At 50.9% G+C, this 18,080-nt stretch overlaps 1 protein-coding gene across 1 annotated transcript in view; it reads right to left on the bottom strand.

Moving 5' to 3' along the window:
• The window catches only part of GAREM2 (GRB2 associated regulator of MAPK1 subtype 2), a 53,715-nt gene continuing 35,635 nt past the window's right edge, over positions 1-18,080 (bottom strand). The window contains 6 exon segments of the mRNA XM_015415120.1: positions 1-1,222; positions 4,468-4,634; positions 13,679-13,984; positions 14,030-14,133; positions 14,136-14,654; positions 14,700-14,862. Coding sequence (XP_015270606.1) covers positions 322-1,222; positions 4,468-4,634; positions 13,679-13,984; positions 14,030-14,133; positions 14,136-14,654; positions 14,700-14,862 — 2,160 coding nt within the window. The 3' untranslated portion in view covers positions 1-321.

An 18,080-nucleotide genomic window follows, 5' to 3' on the forward strand; every position in this document is an offset into this window, starting at 1 on the left:
AGGGGTAGGGGTGAGGCCTTGTCTCCGCCTCCCAGGTGGGAGGAGGGGATCCTGCTATCTCGCCTTTCTCGGACATCCCCCTCCTCAGTTCGCAGGATTATGGGTAAGGCTCACGCAGCCTTCTTCATCAGTCTTAGCCCAACAGACCCATCAAAGGATAGGTGTACACAATGCAGTTCCCCCCGTCCTACCGCTGGTCCCCTCTCTCCTATCTTCTGCTGCGGGTCTGGCATCTCGGCTGAAGGCCATCCATGTCCCTCTCGTTCCTCGGTTCCAGGGAGGAACGATCCCCTGCGCTGCTCTCTGGGTCTCCCGTGTGCTCTAGATCTTGGGCCTCCAGCCCTTGATAAACTGCATGATTTTCTTGACCTGAAGCTTGGTGAGGTGGAAGTCCTCCAACAGGATCTCCTCCGTGAGCTGTACAAAGATACTGCCGTCGATACGCTCGCGGGCAAAGAAGGTGACCACATCCTCCGAGAGGCCGATGAAACGCAGGCAGCGGGACACCTCCTCGAGTGACAGCACAGACAGGTCGGCTGGGGGCTGCCAGGGCGAGCCATCTCCATTGAGCCGGGCAGGTGGCACCTCAATGACCCCCTGGGCCAAGTATAAGCGAGTGACCCCTCCCTCAGCGCCATGAACAATGGTAGGAGACAACGGAGCCACAGCCGTACGGATGACAATATTTTCGGTTGCCTCAAAGGCCTTTGCTGGCCGAGGAGGGGGAGCAGGGCTGTAGTGCAACTCTCCCTCTGGGGAGGAAGTACCCTCAAAGGGGTCAAAGGTCTCTGGAGAGGACGCGGTGGGCTTCTGCCACTCGAGGGACTCCAACCAGTCTGAGGAGCTGGAGGAAGCCGGGCTGGAGGAATAGGCTGGATTGGCGAATGGGTTGAGAGCCCCAAATGGGGCAAAGCGCTTCTGAGGATGGGGAGGCTTCAGGCGGGGGCAGCTGTGGTAACTCTTGATGGTGGCGGAGTCGCCGCTTCCCAGCAGCGGGGTGGATCGGCCCGTTGCCACGCTGGATCCCAGGTCACTATAGGCCCACGGATCTGACCACGAAGACAGCTGGGCGGGCTGCGGTGGAGACTGTGGTTGTGCCTGGGGACTGGAAAGCTGGCGGGTAGAAGACTCCCCAGCTTTGCAGTCACCCCACGTGCAAGGATAGCAGTAGAGGGAGTAGGAGTCCGGAGACGGGGAGCAGCTACCACTCCGTGGTCTTGACCTGGGCAGAAGGAGAAGAAGAAAAGAGAGAGTCCAGGGGTCAGCCAAAGGGGGGAGGAATCTCTGCTCAGTAGGTGAATTTTTTAAAAGTCATGAAGGACAACCGCTTGAAGAAGTCAGAGCCTCCAGCGGCCCCTGCTGGCTCCCGGGGGAGCCACTGAGCCCTACATAAAAGGTAAAGGTTTCCTTGCTCGAAAGCCAGTCAAATCCGACTCTAGGGTTGCGGTGCTCATCTCCGTTTCAAAGCCGAAGAGCCAGCGCTGTCCGAAGACGTTTCCGTGGTCATGTGGCCGGCATGACTAAACACCAAGGCGCACGGAACGCTGTTACCTTCCCACCAAAGTGGTACCTATTTATCTACTTACAATTTCTTGCTTTCGAACTGCTAGGTTGGCAGGAGCTGGAACTAGAGACGGGAGCTCACTCCGTCATGCGGCACACTCGGGTCTCGAACGGCTGAACTACCAACCTTCCACAGCCCGCAGTTCAGCGTCTTAACCACTTGAGCTACATAGCTGATACCAAAAGGGCAGAAATGCAGGCAGGTTCCAGGCTTGGCTGGTGAGCTTCGTCAGTTCTTTTGCAAAGCCTTTCCAAAATGTGCTGCAGATGCACAGTTCATTGGCTGGAACTCTGGCAATGGTTGGTGCCTGCTGACAGCAGGGATGGGGGACTCCAGAAGGACAACCATCTCTGCAGGGACACCCCCCCCCAGCTGGCTTTATGGTGGGCTTCCAGGAATGTCACAAGAGCCAAGGCCATCCATTCTCCGCATTAAAGGCCAACGTAAGAATTTCAGCAGAAATGGAAAGCATATTATTCATATCATGGGTAAAGGTTAATATGTGCCTCCTGAATAATCGGAGAATTAGGAAGAAATTATAGTTATTAATGTAAAATATCTATGTCAGTTATTCATTAATGTAATAGATTTACTTCATTAAAAAGGCTTAATACGATACTTAAGTATTTACCATATAGAATTCCTTTTCTGGAGAAAGAGTCATCGATGGTATGCAGAAATTATGACATTAAGTCATTACAAATAGATATGTTTTTAAAAATGAGAAATTTATGTAACTGAGCTAAGAAGAGAAATATTTTGATTGTTCTATGTATTACAAACTAGAATTGTGTCCTCTGCAATTATATAATAAAATAAATATATATATAACTTTAAAGGCCAACATGATGTACGTGACCTAAATCTCCAATGCTATGATGGTGCAGGAGGGAAGAAGGGGAGGGGGATGGATCGGTCCCTTGCCCCCAAAACCCAGTGCTGGTACCACAAGCACCCTGTCATGTACCGGGGTTCCTTCCTGAGCTCTGCTATCTTTGCTTACAAGTGGCTATCTCTGGGAGCATTACGTCAGTGTTGCGAGAGCTATAACACTGATTCCCGGGATTCTTCTGTGATGGCTGGTTATAGGGAAGAGCCAGGTGCAATTTCTTTTTCCCCCCAAAAAAACTTTGAGCCAGTGAGGTTTCCAAGGAGGAGAATTCTGCTTCCTTCTCTCTGTAGCAACACAGGTGTCAGCTGCCAAAGAGACTGCTTTGTCTGCACCCCTCCAAATAACCATTGGGTTCAAACACCGGAAAACTTCAGGTCCTGAAAGCTTCCAGTGCACTAAATGCATTAAGATCACCTGAAGAAGAATGACCGAACCATCTGACCTCCTCCATTACACAAAGATCAGGTGTTAAGACTGTTGTTGCAAACTTGGTCAGCATTAGGGATGTGCATTTCGGAATCCCGAACCGAAAAAACCCGGAAAAAATTGCTTTTCGGGTTTTTTCGGCTTTCGGGATCCCGAAATGGCAATCTGAGCACTTGTCCGAAAGCCGAAAAAAATCCCAAAAAAATTCGGGATTTTTTCGGCATTGCCAAAAAACGGCTTTTTGCTCTTTAAACTTTAAAGGGCGGCCGGGAAACCCCGTTTTCCCACCGTTTCCCCCTCTTTCCCGCCTCTAGCTCCTGTTTTCAGGAGGGAGGGGGGAAGAGGGGACCCAGAACAGCCATCACTGTGAATATCTAGTCTCCCTCTCCCCAAGGTCCATAAGAAACAATGTTGCCGAATTGCCACCGAATTTCGGTGGCAAACCGGCAATAAACACTGCAACCCCCTCCCCCCCGCCCCCAGCAAAGTTTCAAGAGGATTTTTGCCATTGACTTCAATGGCCCCATTGGTTATAATGGACCCGAATTTTTCGGGTTTTCCGAAAATTTTCGGATATCTATGCTTTACCGATATAGATATTCGGGGTTTTTTTGGGTCTCCCGAAAAAATTCGGGTCCAATAAACCCGAATCCGAATTTTACCGAATTTTTTTTTTTTTTGCACACCCCTAGTCAGCATGCGAGGACCTGCGTCAGGAGCCCTTTCCTTCCTTCTGAGATTGGGTGGGTGGCAACCCATGTGAGGGCCTTCTCAGCCGTGGCTCTGGAACTCTCTCCCTGGAGAGAGTAGCCTGTCCCCTTCTGTTGCCATTTCTCATTTGTTTCATTTTTTCGTTTGTTTCATCTGACATTCCCTCAGTGACCCCTCTTTTCAGCCATGTTTCTAATTGTTGTTCTTATGCATGTGTATTTTATTGTACATCTATCCTAACTTGAATTGTCGAAATAATGTGGTGTTTGATTTGTTTTTAAAATGTGTTTGTTATTATGCATGTTTTTAATCTGTTAGCTGCCTTGGTGGCCCTGATGAGGGCAGAAAAGCGGTCTATAGGTTTTGTAAAGAAATACATTCATGTGTATCTTCTCCATCTGGTAAGTACACAAGACAGGCCCCAGCAGCAGCAGCCGACTTCCGGTTCCAAGGAGAGGCTCAATGAGCAATTCAAATAAATTCATAATATTTTCTAGAATTCAAATAGGATTCTTCAATTGGTATCCATTCTATATGTTGGTGGGTGTTAAGTATACGTACTAAAGAGGCCAGTTTTGTTGCTTCATAATAAAGTCTTAAATCCGGTAATGCAAGACCACCTTTTTGGGGCGGGCGGCCTGCGTAATGTAAAGAATGTTACCCTGGGGTTCTGTTTGCCCCACTCAATGAGGAATTCCACCCAAAGATGTGTCTACCCTAGATCCCCGTTTTACTGACAGCATGGGACCTGATCTGTGCCAGAACACAAGGGGAAAGAATGTCCCTGAGCATCTCCAATGTGCCTCCCCCCACTACAGAGAGCCCACAGCCAGAGCTTCTGGCCTATCGCGGTCAACCACTGCCCCTCACTCACACAACGTCATGTAGTCCAGATGAGTAGTAGGAGAGGCTGGAGCTGGGCGAAGCAGCTGCCTGGAGCTTGGGAAAGCGCAGAGGCACTGGAGGGCTGGCAGAGGCAGGCAGGTGGCCACCTCGTGGGGGTACTGGGGGTGCAATGAGAAGGCGGCACTCCTCCTTTACCTGGAAAAGACAAAATGGTGGGGATTGTGATTTGCTGGGGGGGGGGAGCTGGATGCCTCCCAGGGGAATTCAAGATACTTCTTTAAGATGGAGTGATACCCAACAGTTTGAGTTTGGATGCACCAGAGTCTTACGGGCACAGCAAACACAGGGGCCCAAATCTGTCTTTGCCAAAACACGGGGTAGGGTCTTTCATAGGGAGCTAATTCAACTGGAGGAAGGAAGGCAGGGTGTTTAAGGGTTCTTGGCAATGATTCCTCGTAAATGCCCCCTCCTGTTGGTGGAATTGTTTTTCCTCTAGCAGAGTTCCCATCCTATCTTGGAGACTGCTTGGGGGGGGGGGCTTTAAAAAGCCTGAGGCAGCATTTGCAAGTGGGAAGGGAAGGGTGAAGCCTCGCCTCCCCCGTGCAGCTTCCCCCCCTGCAAACTTTCCTTCTTCTGCATTTGTCTTACTGAGAAAACACTAGTTTCAAAATGTTTTCCCTTTGTGTATTTTGCCATTATGAGATGCTATTTTATTTCTGATCTCTTCCTTTCCTAGCAATTCTGATTACCAATTCTTAACTAGAATGGCTGGGCAGGAAATTTGGCAGCGATATCACCAAAGAGGGAGGGAAGCATTCCAAATACTTCCCAGTCCCCAGTCTAAGCTCTTTTATCCTTCTTGCCTTGCGTCTACTACTCACCGTGCGAGCACCAGGCAGGAATCCAGGGTTGCCAGCCTCCAGGTGGGGCCTGGAGATCTCCCGCTTTTACAACTGGTCTCCATCTGACAGAGATCAGCTCCCCTGGAGAAAAGGGCTGCTTTGAAGGGTGGACTCTATGGCATTGTACCATGCTGAGGCCCCTCCCCCAAACCCCGCCCTCTCCCGGATCCACCCCCAAAGTCTCAGGGGTATTTTCCAACCCAGAGCTGGGTAACCCTACAGGAAACGTGCAAGGCCAGCCCCTGGAGGGATCTGTAGAATGCCTGGAGGGCCCATATAGCTGGAGCTGCAAGGAGCAGAGGCATTATTGCCGGGGGGGGGGGAGTTGTGCCATCTTGCATGGCAGGCAGGAGAGGGAAGAGGAGACGTAATTCTAAGGTACGCACCACCTGCAACTCACACGCGGCCTCCTGAGAATATTACAAAGATCAGGAAGCCTGAACTGACCTGCCACAGGGCCTCAAAGACATCAGGAGCAGTGTTCCCTCTAAAGACCAGTGGTTCCCAACCTTCCTAATGCCGCGGCCCTTTAATACAGTTCCTCATGTTGTGGTGACCCCCAACCATAAAATTATTTTCGTTGCTACTTCATAACTGTAATTTTGCTACTGTTATGAATCGTAATGTAAATATCCGATATGCAGGATGTGTCTCGGTTCCTAAGACCATCGAAAATTTGTGTTTTCTGATGGTCTTAGGCGACCCCTGTGAAAGGGTCGTTCGACCCCCAAAGGGGTTGCGACCCACAGGTTGAGAACCGCTGCTCTAAACTGAGTTAGTGTGAGCTAGCTCACAAGTTTTTAGCCTCCAGCTTACACATTTTTGTCTTAGCTCAGGAAGGATGGCTTCGGAGCAAACTAATTTATGCAGTGGCCAAATCACCTGCTCACAACATTAATACCGGTAGCTCACAAAGTAGAATTTTTGCTCACAAGACTCCACAGCTTAGAGAGAGCATTGATCAGGAGACATGTGCAAGATTACCCTGGCCTCATCCTGTCTACCTAGAACTATTGTAACAGGATGACAACGACAGGATAATTACTCTAAAGCATTTTGCTCCCAAGAAAGACATGCAGAAACCAAAGTGACTCATTTTATATGGAGTCAGTTGACATCTGACTAGTTTGAAACAAGGGGTTTTCACGCACGGCTGGATGGTGTACAATTCTGGACACTGTGTACGTTCAAATAAATTTATGTCGATCAGTGCACATGTGCAATTAATATAAAGCTTTAGTCCAGCGCAAGTCACCATCCACCAGTTTATAATTTATGAAATATACCAAAAGAGCAAATGGACACAGCCAGATTTATGCAAATTTAAGCCAGACTGGGGAGAATCTTCCTGATCTGCTCTGGGCGGCTTCTGCACAGATGTCTTGCTCTGCCTTGGCTCCTTTACCTCCCGCTGTCCTGTGTTGGGAAGTATCCACGTGAGGTCGTCCTCTATTCACCCTGCTTCTGTGTTTCCCCCTGCTTTGTTGCACTCTTCGCCAAACCTAGTTTGGTACAATCTTTCTGAGAAGATCACTTTCAAAGCACCTTTGGATGCCCAGTGGATGGAAGGGGGTGTGTTTTTGCAGGTCCTGCCCAGATCGGTGCCATTTCCCTTCTTGTATTGTGAGAAAGGAAGAAAAGTACCCCTTTCTCTACCTGCTCTATCCCATGCATAATCTTATAAACCTCGATCATGTCACCCCTCAGCCATCGTTTCTCCAAGCTAAAGAGCCCCAAGCGCTTTAACCTTTTTTCATAGGGAAAATATTCCAACCCTTTTATCATTCTAGTTGCCCTTTTCTGCACTTTTTCCAAAGCTATACCACACTCCACTGAGAAAATTTCCCATTTATACTCACTCTCTGTTTCCTATTAATTAGCCAGTTTTTGATCCACAAAAGGACTTGTCCTTTTATCCCTTGATTTTTGAGCTTCCTTAGGAGCCTTTGATGAGGAACTTTATCAAAAGCTTTCTGGAAGTCAAGTAAACAATATCTATTGGGTCCCCTTTGTCCACATGTTTGTTCACCCCCTCAAAGAACACTAACAGGTTAGTGAGACAAGATCTTCCCTTACAGAACCCATGCTGAGTCTGCCTCAATAGTTTTTGTTCATCAATGTGCTTACTAATTCTTTCCTTAATAACAGTTTCCACCAATTTACCCAGTATCAACGTCAGGCTGACTGGCCTGTAATTTCCCGGTTCTCCTTTGGAACCCTTTTTAAAGATGGGAGTGACATTAGCTACCTTCCAGTCCTCGGGAATGGAGGCAGATTTTAATTAAAGATTACATATTCTTGTAAGGAGATCCACAAGTTCACATTTGAGTTCTTTCAGAACTCTCGGATGTATGCCATCTGGGCCTGGTGATTTATCAGTTTTTCAGTTATCTGTCAGTTGTAAGACCTCTCTCGTCACCACAGACTCAGGTCTTTCAACACCCCTCCCAAAATCAGTGGTTCTGGAGTGGGCAAGCACTTCTCATCTTCCACAGTGAAGACAGAGGCAAACAATGCATTCACCTTCTCAGTCATTTCCCTATCATCCTTCACTACTCCTTTTACCTCTTGGTCATCCAAGGGCCCCACTGCCTCCCTGGGTGGTTTCCAGCTTCTAATGTATTTGAAGAAAGTTTTATTGTTGGTCTTTATTTTTCGCTATATGCTCCTCAGATTCCCTTTTTGCCTGCCTGATCACAGACTTGCATTTTATTTGCCACAGCTTGTGTTCCCTTTTATCAGCCTCACTGTGACTAGCTTTCCACTGCTTAAAGGAATTCTTTTTACCTTTTACAGCTTCCATTACTTTGTTAACCATGCAGGCTTTTTTCTGTACCTATTTGTGCCTTTCCTAACCTGCAGTATATATTTTTTCTGAGTTTCTACGATTGAAGTTTTAAATGCTTCCCCAATGGTTTTGACCCTTTCTACTTTTCCTTTCAGTTTCCTCCTCACATGTCCCCTTCATATCAGAGAAGTTACCCCCTTGAAAGTTAAAAGCGTTTGTGTCAGTCTTTTTGCCCAATTCCCTATTTATACAAATGTTGAACTCAATAACATTATGGTCACTATTCCCAAGCAGTGCAATCACTTTTACATCTCTCACCATGTTCTGGGTGTTACTTAGGACCAAATCCAGGATCGTCTCTCCCCTGGTAGGTTCTGTGACCATCTGCTCCATAGCACAGTCACTGAGAGTATCTAGAAACTCAATCCCTTTTTCCCGACTAGAACACATATTGACCCAATCAATGTGTGGACAGTTAAAATCACCTATTATGACACAGGTTTTTTTGTCTAGCCGCTATCTTTCATTCATCATTTTATAATCCTCCTCTATCTTTTGATCTGGTGGGCGATAAACTCCCACTGTTAAGTTTCCTTTTGGGCCCACTATTTCAACCCATAGCATTTCCAGAAGCGAATCTAATTCTCTTACCCTCTCAGTCTTACTGGACTGTATACCCTCTCTGACATACAGAGCCACCCCAGGCAGTCCATGTCACCAGCCATGGCCTCTGTGGACAATTTCAATCCACCTCCCTGTAGAAAAGCAACAGGTACCCCCTCATCTCTCTGAGATGAGCCAACCCGAACCAGAGACTTTTCATCTCCTGTCGGCTTTCCCCCAATATTTAGTTTAAAAGCTGCTCTGCCACCTTTTTGATTTTAAGTGCCAGCAGCCTGGTTCCTTCTCGGGACAAGTGGAGACCGTCTCGCCTGTACAGCTCCCTCTTGTTCCAAAAAGTATCCCAGTGCCTAACAAACCTGAACCCTTCCCCTCTACACCATCGTCTCATCCACGCATTGAGACTCCTGATCTGTGCCTGTCTCTCCGGCCCTGCGCGTGGAACAGGTAACACTTCTGAGAAGGCTACCTTGGAGGTCCTGGACCTAAGTTTCCTGCCCAGCAGCCTAAATTTCTCCTCCAGGACCTCACGACTGCATTTCCCCACATCGTTGGTGCCGACATGCACCACGACCACTGGCTCCTCCCCAGCACTATCTACCAGCCTATCTAAAACACGCGTAATGTCCGCTACCTTCGCACCAGGCAGGCAAATCACCATACGGTCAGTACGCAGGTTCGCCATCCAGCTGTCTACCTGCCTAAGGATCGAAACACCAACAAGAGCCCCCCTCCCACCCTGCCCAGGGATGGTTCCTTGGTGCGAATGGAACCAGCTGAAGAAGAGGTCCCTTCTGAGGGCACATTCCCCTTATCCTCAGCACGGTGCCCTGTTTCCCCTTGACCCTCATGCTTCCTGACAGCGGCAGGACTACCAGATCCAGAGTGGGACATATCTAACAAGTCCCCGAGAGTCTTCTCCGTGCACCTAACTGACTGTCTCTGCTTCTCCAGGTCAGCCACCTTGACCTCAAGGGAGCAAACTCGTTCCCTGAGAACCAGGAGCTCCTTGCACCGAGCACACACCCAAGACTTCAGTCCAGTGGGCAGATAGGCATACATGTTACACTCCATGCAAAACACTGGATAGCCCCCAACCCCCTGCTGGCATTCTGGCTTCATAATTGCTTTTAAAATAATTAAATATGATCCCCCTTTTAAAACCCTTTGTAATTATGTGGTTCTCCTTGTCGAAGTCTACTTACCTTACTGGGAACACAAGGAGACTAGGGCCTTGGCTTTCTGGCTCTTCCTGGGCTTCTTCCAAAGCCCCTAGGCTAAGAGCCACAGGCAAAGAGCCCTTTAGCCCTCTCGCTCGTGTCTCTGGCAAGGTGCTGCCTTAAATAGAGGCCTCCCCCAGCAGAAGGTGGGGCAGCAGCTATTCAAATTCACCCAGGCACTCAATTTACATTCAAACAATGACCCTTTCTCACCTTATCTCAAGCAGCCAGGACTCTGCAACAGCTCTAATCCCTCCCACACAATACCCTCAGCTACATCCCCTCAGCTGAAAGCAAGTTAAAAAAACTCACCCCTCTAGCAGCTCTGTCTACTGCTCCTTCTCAGAGCTCAGCTGGGTCAGCTCTGTCTCTGTTAAACTCTGTGCCACCCATTGCCACTGTGAATCCATCTGCAATCTCAACGGCAACAAAAGCTACACAGAATAACACCTCTGGGTGGAAGAGCCCTGGACAAAATACTGCCTACGTTAAATTCCCTCCTCCATAAAACTCAGTGTAACTTATTTCGTGTGGTGCTTTATTATCCTGCCTTTCCTTCGAAGAGCTCAAGCAGCATCCATGGCTCTCCCTGGCTCTGTTGTACCTTCACAACAACCCTGTGAGGTAAGTTAGGCCAAGAGAGTGACTCTCATGGAAAGTAGAAACAAAGGTCCTACTCCAGCACGTTTAACTATTACAGCACACTGGCCCTCCGACTTACCCTGCATCCTGACTTTAGGATGTATTTTTCCCTGCTTCTGCTCCACATCCCCTGGCTGCTGCTGGCGGGGCAGAAAAATACACTTCCTAATGACGGCATGAGGCACAGCAAGTTAACTGGGAGGGGAGAACTTGACATGGGGCTCCCATTTTAATTAGCAGCACTGGACTCCTTACAACATGCAGTTTTGCCCTTGGTCCATCACCCTGTCGCACCCTCTTACAGACTAGTCAACATAATCCCCCATTTCCTGCAGGAAATCAGTATGTGGGGAGGGGTGCCTAAGCGAACAGCTGCCTCTATGAATGTTTAAAGCCCTATTAACTAAAGGTTAATGCATCACCTTTCGATCAGGTAAAGGACCACATAATAGTCACCGTGGAAGGATTCTCTCTGGCCGAGTCCCTGGAGAGCCTCTGTGCCAGTCTGAGTGGGCAATACTGACCTTCACGGACCAAAAGCCTGACTCAATATAAGGCAGCTTCAGAGGTTTACCTCCACCTTAGGACATAATGAATGTCATATATTAGGTAGTAGAAAAGAGCAAGAGTCCAGCAGCACCTTAAAGACTAACAAAATATGTGGCCAAGTATGAGCTTTCATGAGCCGTGACTCTTGCTCTTTTCTACTGCTACGGACAGACTGACATGGCTACCCATGCTGATATATTAGGTATGCCTTTTGTGGAAGGATTTGGGTGAGAGTAATATGTACTCGACAGGGTTGCCAGCCTCCAGGTGGGACCTGGGGATCCCCCGGGCCTATAGCTCATCTCCAGGCTACAGAGATCAGTCCCCCCGGGGGGGAAATGGATGCTTGGGAGCAATGTTCCCTCTAAGCTGTGGAGTCTTGTGAGCAAAAATTCTATTTTGTGAGCTGCTGGCATTAAGGCTGTGAGTGAGCAATTTGGCTGTTGCATAAATTAGTTTGCTCTGGAGCCATCCTTCCTGAGCTAAGAGAAAAAATGTGTGAACTGGAGGCTAAAAAAACTGTGACCTAACTCACAGTATCTCAGCTTAGAGGGTACACTGCTTGGGAGGTCCCTGTCCTCTCCAGGCTCCATCCCCAAATATCCAGGAGTTCCCCAACCTGGATCTGGTAACCCTACCCTCCCCCCATCCCCTGCCAGTGGCCAAGGCAGACCTGGCAACCCAAGTACTCGAGTATATACAAGATGCCACGTGAAGCCATGGTTCTGGAATCCCCAGTCCAGTCCATCACTTCCAGCAGCAGAGGAATACCGCTTGGCCAAGAATCTAGTTGCCTAACCCTGCCTTGTATTACTGCAGGCTGCTGACAGCCTCAGGGCAGCTCAAGCGGGGATCAGTTCCAAAGAACCTCACCTACTACAGACCCCGATAGGCGCTGACCTGTGAACAAGGCAGAGAACCTCGCCCCCCTCCCCTGAGAAGGTGGCTCCCTGTTCAAAATGGTTCTTTCACTTTTAAAGTTGTGTGTGTTTCCCCCAAATACAATCTGCCTGGAGGGCCCATGTGGAATAATCACACCGCCACCACCCTTTCATTTTTAAACTCTTTCACTTTCTCTCTCTGCAGGCCTCGTTTTCCTTCCAATCTTCCTCCAAGCACCTTGGGATGACATAGAGGGCTGCCCCCCCCCTTTATCTTCACAATAACCCTAAGAAGAGGGCTGCTTCTAATGTGGAGACTTACTCAAAGACACTATATGCTCTGCAGTCAGCTGGCAACAAGCCCGTAGCCAGTATCTTTTTGTTTGGGAGGCATTTAAATTTTTAAGGGGGCAGTTAAATCACAGTTAATTAAATTAATCTGAATGCCTGTCATTAAAGGCGGAGGCTCCAAGCCTGTTTCTAGCCCTTCCTTTCAAGGGACAGCGCAGTAAATACATCAGTTCCTAGGAGAAAACAACTTAGAGGCAGTGTTCCCTCTAAGCTGAGTTAGTGTGAGCTAGCTCACATTTTTTTTAGCCTCCAGCTTATAGATTATTGTCTTAGCTCAGGAAGGAGGGCTCCAGAGCAAACTAAGTGATGCAGCAGCCCAGTCGCTGGCTCACAACTTTAATGCCAGTAGCTCACAAAGAAGAATTTTTGCTCACAAGACTCCACAGTTTAGAGGGAGCATTGCTTAGAGGGCATGTAACTGTCTTTTGAGTTCCCTTCTACAGGGCAAGAAAGCTTAGAAGGGCACTCAAGAGCACCTACAGTACATCCCCAACAATCCCCCTTTCTGCTAGCCCAGTCCTGCTGTAGAGCACCTAGGTCATGACCAGCGCTTTTAATGTAGAAAAAGCCCAGCAGAAACTCATTAGAATAATAGGCCACACCCAACAGCAAAAACACATTAGCATATTAAGCCACACCCCTGACAGAGCAGCTCATTAGCATATTAGGCCACACCCGTTACCAGAAGAGTGCTCATCCAGCCACACCCACCTTTTGCTTCTTATTCTGTTTACCTTGTTTGTTGTCAAAACCAATGGCTTTTTTTGTAGCAGGAACCCTTTGCATGTTAGGCCACACGCCCCTAATGTAGCCAATCCTAATGAGTTTCTGCTGTTGGGTGTGGCCTGTTATGTTAATGAGTTCCTGCTGGGCGTGGCCAACTCAGGAGCCAGCTGGAACTCCGTTCCTGTGCGTTCCTGCCCAAAAATAGCCCTGGCATGACGAATCTTTCAAAAGTGGGAGGGGGAGGGAAGCCTCCCCGGTGCCACTGACAGTGGGGGTCTCTCCTCAAAAATCAGGTTTCTACACACACACACACATTAAAAAATTACAAAAAAACCCCACCAAAAAATAAGGTTGTCGGCATGGCCATATGTGTGGGGGGTTAAATTAAGGAGGCAGGGCCCCCAAATGCCCCACTGTAGCTATAGGCCTGGCTGGCAAGCCATTTTGGTGCGGGCAGCAGAGCAAGGGTTTGACACCAGATCTCCCCGGTCAAAGCGTGACCCTCTGGCATGCTATATCACACACACTCAGCACTGTCTGCAATCTCAGACTCTCTTACCGCTTCAGATTTCGGTGGGACTGGGGGAGGCATCTCCCCCAAAGGCTCGGCTTTCAGGTGGCCTTGGCAACGTGGGGAGCCGAGTGGGGAGGAGAGGCTCGCAAAGGAGATAAGATCGCGTTGGCCCTTGTTGGCGCTCTCCAATCCTGGCAGGTTGCTGCTGGGTTCCGAGTAGTTTTCGGTGCTTTGATTGGTCCACAGCTCCTCGTACGGGAGCTCCTGAGTCCGGAATGTCGGTTCAGCCCAGTCAGGCGTCATGTACTCGCGCTCAGAGTCTGGAGCCTCAGTAAGATGGGCGGAGTGTTCCTGGCGGGAGGGGAGGAGCCATCGCTGGCTCCTTCCTCCTGCGGCCGAGTCTTGGCAGCCACTTTCGGTGGCGCTATAGAGACAGAGGGAGAGGCGCTGGAAGGACTGGGCCAGTTCGTCGCGGGCATAGCCCTGCAAGCAGAGCCGTTGGCACATTCTTCCGAGAAGTCCGGTTTGGCCTCGCGCACAGCCTTGGAGTATTCATTGGGGTCAAAGCACTCCTGGCAGAGGGCAGCACACTCATGCAAAAGCTTCTCCAGCTGGGGGTCCCCACCTCCGCGCAACATCCCCTCCGGCAGCAGGAAACGGGGCATGTCCGTGAGCAGGAGGAAGTGGAAAGGCGCCACCTCGTCCCTGCGAAGGATGCAGCACAGCACCACCGTCTTGGAGATGATGCTCACCAGCTTGTAACAGTGGCCCTCCCGGATGGCATGCAGGTCGTAGGGGTTGCGAGGTGGGCGGCTGGGGACGGTCACGTTGACGGGCAGCCGCACCTTCTCAATGATGCTGCGGATGGTGTGCTCCCCCTCCTGCATCTGCAGCTCCAGTGGGGAGCGGGTGCTGAAGCGCCCTTTGCACTGGAAGGGCAGACTGAGGCTCTCGTTGGTCCGGTGGTTCATGCAGATCAGACAGGGCATCTTGCCTTTCAGCTGCTTGCTGCTGCTGCCGCCTCCGCTACCATTCCCACCGCTGCCGCCGCCACCGCTGCTGGGACTTCCCGCTTTGCCCAGCTTGCGGAGCAGTGTGTTGAAGCGCGACTTCTCCTTTGCAGCCTTGGCACACAGGATCTCTGCCTGCCCCATGAGCGTCAACTCGTCCCCCGCATGCAAGGTGAAGTTGTACACCTCGCTGTCCTCGCTGAACTCGCCCGACACAACCTGCAAAGGAAACCATGGGGAAGTCGGAGAAAGTGGAAATAAGGGGAGTTTGGCTTGGCCTATTTACTCTGCCATGCTGCTTCTGCTGCAGTCAACCTTCCTTTTCTCTTTATTCTCCCCACCTTTCCACCGAAGACCTTAGGGTGATGCACGTGATTCTCCCTTCTTCCCTTTCATCCCCACAACAACCGTGCGAGGTGGGCCAGTCTGACAGAGAGTGACTGGGCTAAGGTCACCCAGTGAGCTTGCTGGGCTGAGTGCAATCTAATCCTCTCCAGTCCTACTCTGATACTCTCTAACCACTGTACCTCATGGTCTTTATTTCAAAGTAGATCCCATTCCACCAGCCACACCTGGCAATCTGCCAAGAGACAATAATCCTTCTGTTGTCCCAGCCAGGGATTGCAAAAAAAAAAAAAAAGGGCAAAGGGGGGGAGGTGGATTCCTGAACACCTGAAAGGTCTCAGCATGGGCAGCATTTAGTACGGAGGGTTAGGGTTAGGCCTGCTCCAGAAGCCACGTGGAAATGCTTTCCGAACAGGGGACTGGGGGGAAGGAAACAGGAACGGAATTTAGCAGCAAGAACACAGAGCTGATAAAAACCAAGTGCCAGACCTCCAGAAACGCCTGATTGGTGGGTTTGGCGGCAGGGAAGTTAAATCCCAGTAGTAATTAATCTGGGTTAAGGTAATTCAGAGGTTTCCACAGAATGGGTTATTGAATGGTCTCTAAGGCTGTCACCGGTAGAAAAGTAGACACACCTGAGCCATCAAACCGCCTGTCTCCTCTCTGCAGAGCACAGAGTAGGGATGCCAGTCCCCAGGTGGGGGCAGGGGACCCTCTGATTTGGGGGGATTCTGCCTGCTGCCAGCCAGCTGGCTGGCAGGGGGAAGCCCCGCCCCCAAGAGCAGCCAACCGCAGCCACCCTTCTCCCTCCCTCCCCTCCAGGGCCGGCCTGAGGCTTTTTTGCACCCTAGGCGGGCTAACTTCTGGCACACACCCCCGTGCATGCCCAGTTACGGGGTTGCCAACCTCCAGGCGGGGCCTGGAGAAGGACAACTTCTCTCCCCCTTTGGAGAGGTGGGGAGGGGAGACCCGGGCCAAGCCTGTGCACTCCCCCCGGACCAGTACTGAAGGAAAAGCCCACCTCCCCACCCCGGACGTGGTCAGAGACAAGCGTGGTTTCCTTCACCCTGCAGGAAGCTGGGCACTTGGGTCCCGGTTCGGAGCCACGGTTTGAGAGAGCAGCCCACGCAGAAAGGCCCAGTCCCATGCCCAGGAAAGAAAAGAAAGCTGAGCCGTCAGGTGGCCGGAGGGGGGGGGGGGGGTCACCAGAACCACCGCTACTCACTCTGCTGCCCAGCCGCATCTTTGCTCAGCCCTCTCAGGAGAGCCCCCCTCCCCCCACTGCTTGCTGCGCTTTCACTTTCTGCTCTGGGCGCAACTTCAAGGCAGCTGCGCTTGGGGCGAGGAGGGAGGGAGTGCGCAGCCCAGCAGCACCGGCCAGCGAGCTGGGAGCAGATTGGCCAGGCACTGGTCCCCTCCGCCGGTTTCCACCAATGTTCTTTCCCAGCAGAGGGGCCTGGGAAGCAGCCCCAGCACCACCTTTCTGCTTGCTAAGAGACGTGCAAAGAAACGCAGGGCGCTGCTGCCTCATCATCCAGGAGGGGCTCGAGGGGTCCACGTCGGTACTCTGGGGCTTGCGGAGATCCTGGGCTCCCACAGGCCAGGCAAATGCCAGCACCGGGCCGGCGCGCACAGGCTAGCCAAGCGAGAGGCTTGAACATGCCCCCCTCCCCTCCCCCGAGCACTTGCTGCCCACTTGGCTCCCGCCCCACCTGGTGCTTCCTTGGTGGCTGCCAAGCAACACGTTCCGGGGAGAGGGCTTCCTTCGGGCGCAGGCGGGCTGGGATGGCTCTGTGAGGCCGAAGACACCACGCTCTGTCCAGAGGTGCTGCACCCAGTGTGAAGCCAGACCCAGGCCGTGGGCGAGTGAGGGGCTGCGGCTGCCAGGCAGCAGCAGCAGGGGGGGGGGAGGTGGCGGCCAGAGCAAGTGAAGGGCCCTGCCGGCAGAGAAGCAGCCTGGGCTGGGCATGCCCAGAATCATCGCCCGCCCAGCCGGCCTGAGATCATGATGCAGGCTTTTGGCGGGGGGTGGGGGGCTTTGGTGGGGGGGCGGGTCCTGTTTGGGCCCCTAAGGGCCGGCGCGCTCTAGGTGAATGCCTAGTTCACTTAGCAGGTGAGCCGGCCCTGCTCTCCTCCCGCCAGATTTAAAGGGCCCTCCACCTGATTGGTGGGAGCACGTGGCCTGCCAATCAGCTGGAGGGCCCTTTAAATCTGGCAAAAGGGGAGGGAGAGGGGTGGCCGCTGGCCACACGCCTGCACTCTAAGCGGTGAATTCGCTGCTTAGGATTCAGGCGTGTCCCCAATATGATGACATCACTTCTGAGTGATGTCATCATATTGGGGGTGTCCCAACCCCCTCCAGGAACGCCTCCCAAAGTCCCTCGCTGGGGAGGAGGCAGGACCTGGGAACCCTAGCACAGAGGCTATTTCCAGTCTAGGATGGGATTCAAGAATTTAGCCACTTCAGGTTGGAAGCAACTTTCTCAACTTCTCCCTGGGTTAGAATTGGTGTAAAAAGTGTCCCTTCCCTTTTGTCCCGATTATGGGCATTTGACATTTCAGTGTCAAACATAGTCCATTATATTTGCATTGCACCTGCTGTCTTGGATATCTTTCTTGCTCTCTCTCTTGCAAACTTGGAATCAGTTTTGGGAGGGTAGCCGTGTGGATCTGCAGTAGAAGAGCTAGATTTGAATCCAGTAGCACACAGGGACCAACACAGTTTTCAGGGTGTAAGCTTTTGAGAATCAAAGCTCCCTTTGTCAGAGAAATCTGTCGTATCCTTAAAACGTTCAATAATATCTATTAGTTGTTCTATTTTTGAGCATGTTACTCACTGGACAGGAAGAGGCCAAGGTCAGATTTAAACGTAATATTGGCAGAGCAAAAGAAGTCCCCAGAGTGTAGGAGGGGGCTTTGCACCCCCACAGCAACTCACAAAAACTGCAGTGCAACCCACATTGCAGCTATGCGCAGGTGGCAGCCCAATTTCAATGAGACCTGGTATGCATGCAGGGGGAGGGTTCTTCTGCCTCTCCAGCATCTGGTTTAAATCAGATCTTAGATGAACCTAGGAAAGGAAGAGAGCAAAA

The sequence above is a fragment of the Gekko japonicus genome, unplaced genomic scaffold (genome assembly GCF_001447785.1).
Source record: "Gekko japonicus isolate JY-2015 unplaced genomic scaffold, Gekko_japonicus_V1.1 scaffold63, whole genome shotgun sequence".
Classification (NCBI taxonomy): Eukaryota; Metazoa; Chordata; class Lepidosauria; order Squamata; family Gekkonidae; genus Gekko; species Gekko japonicus.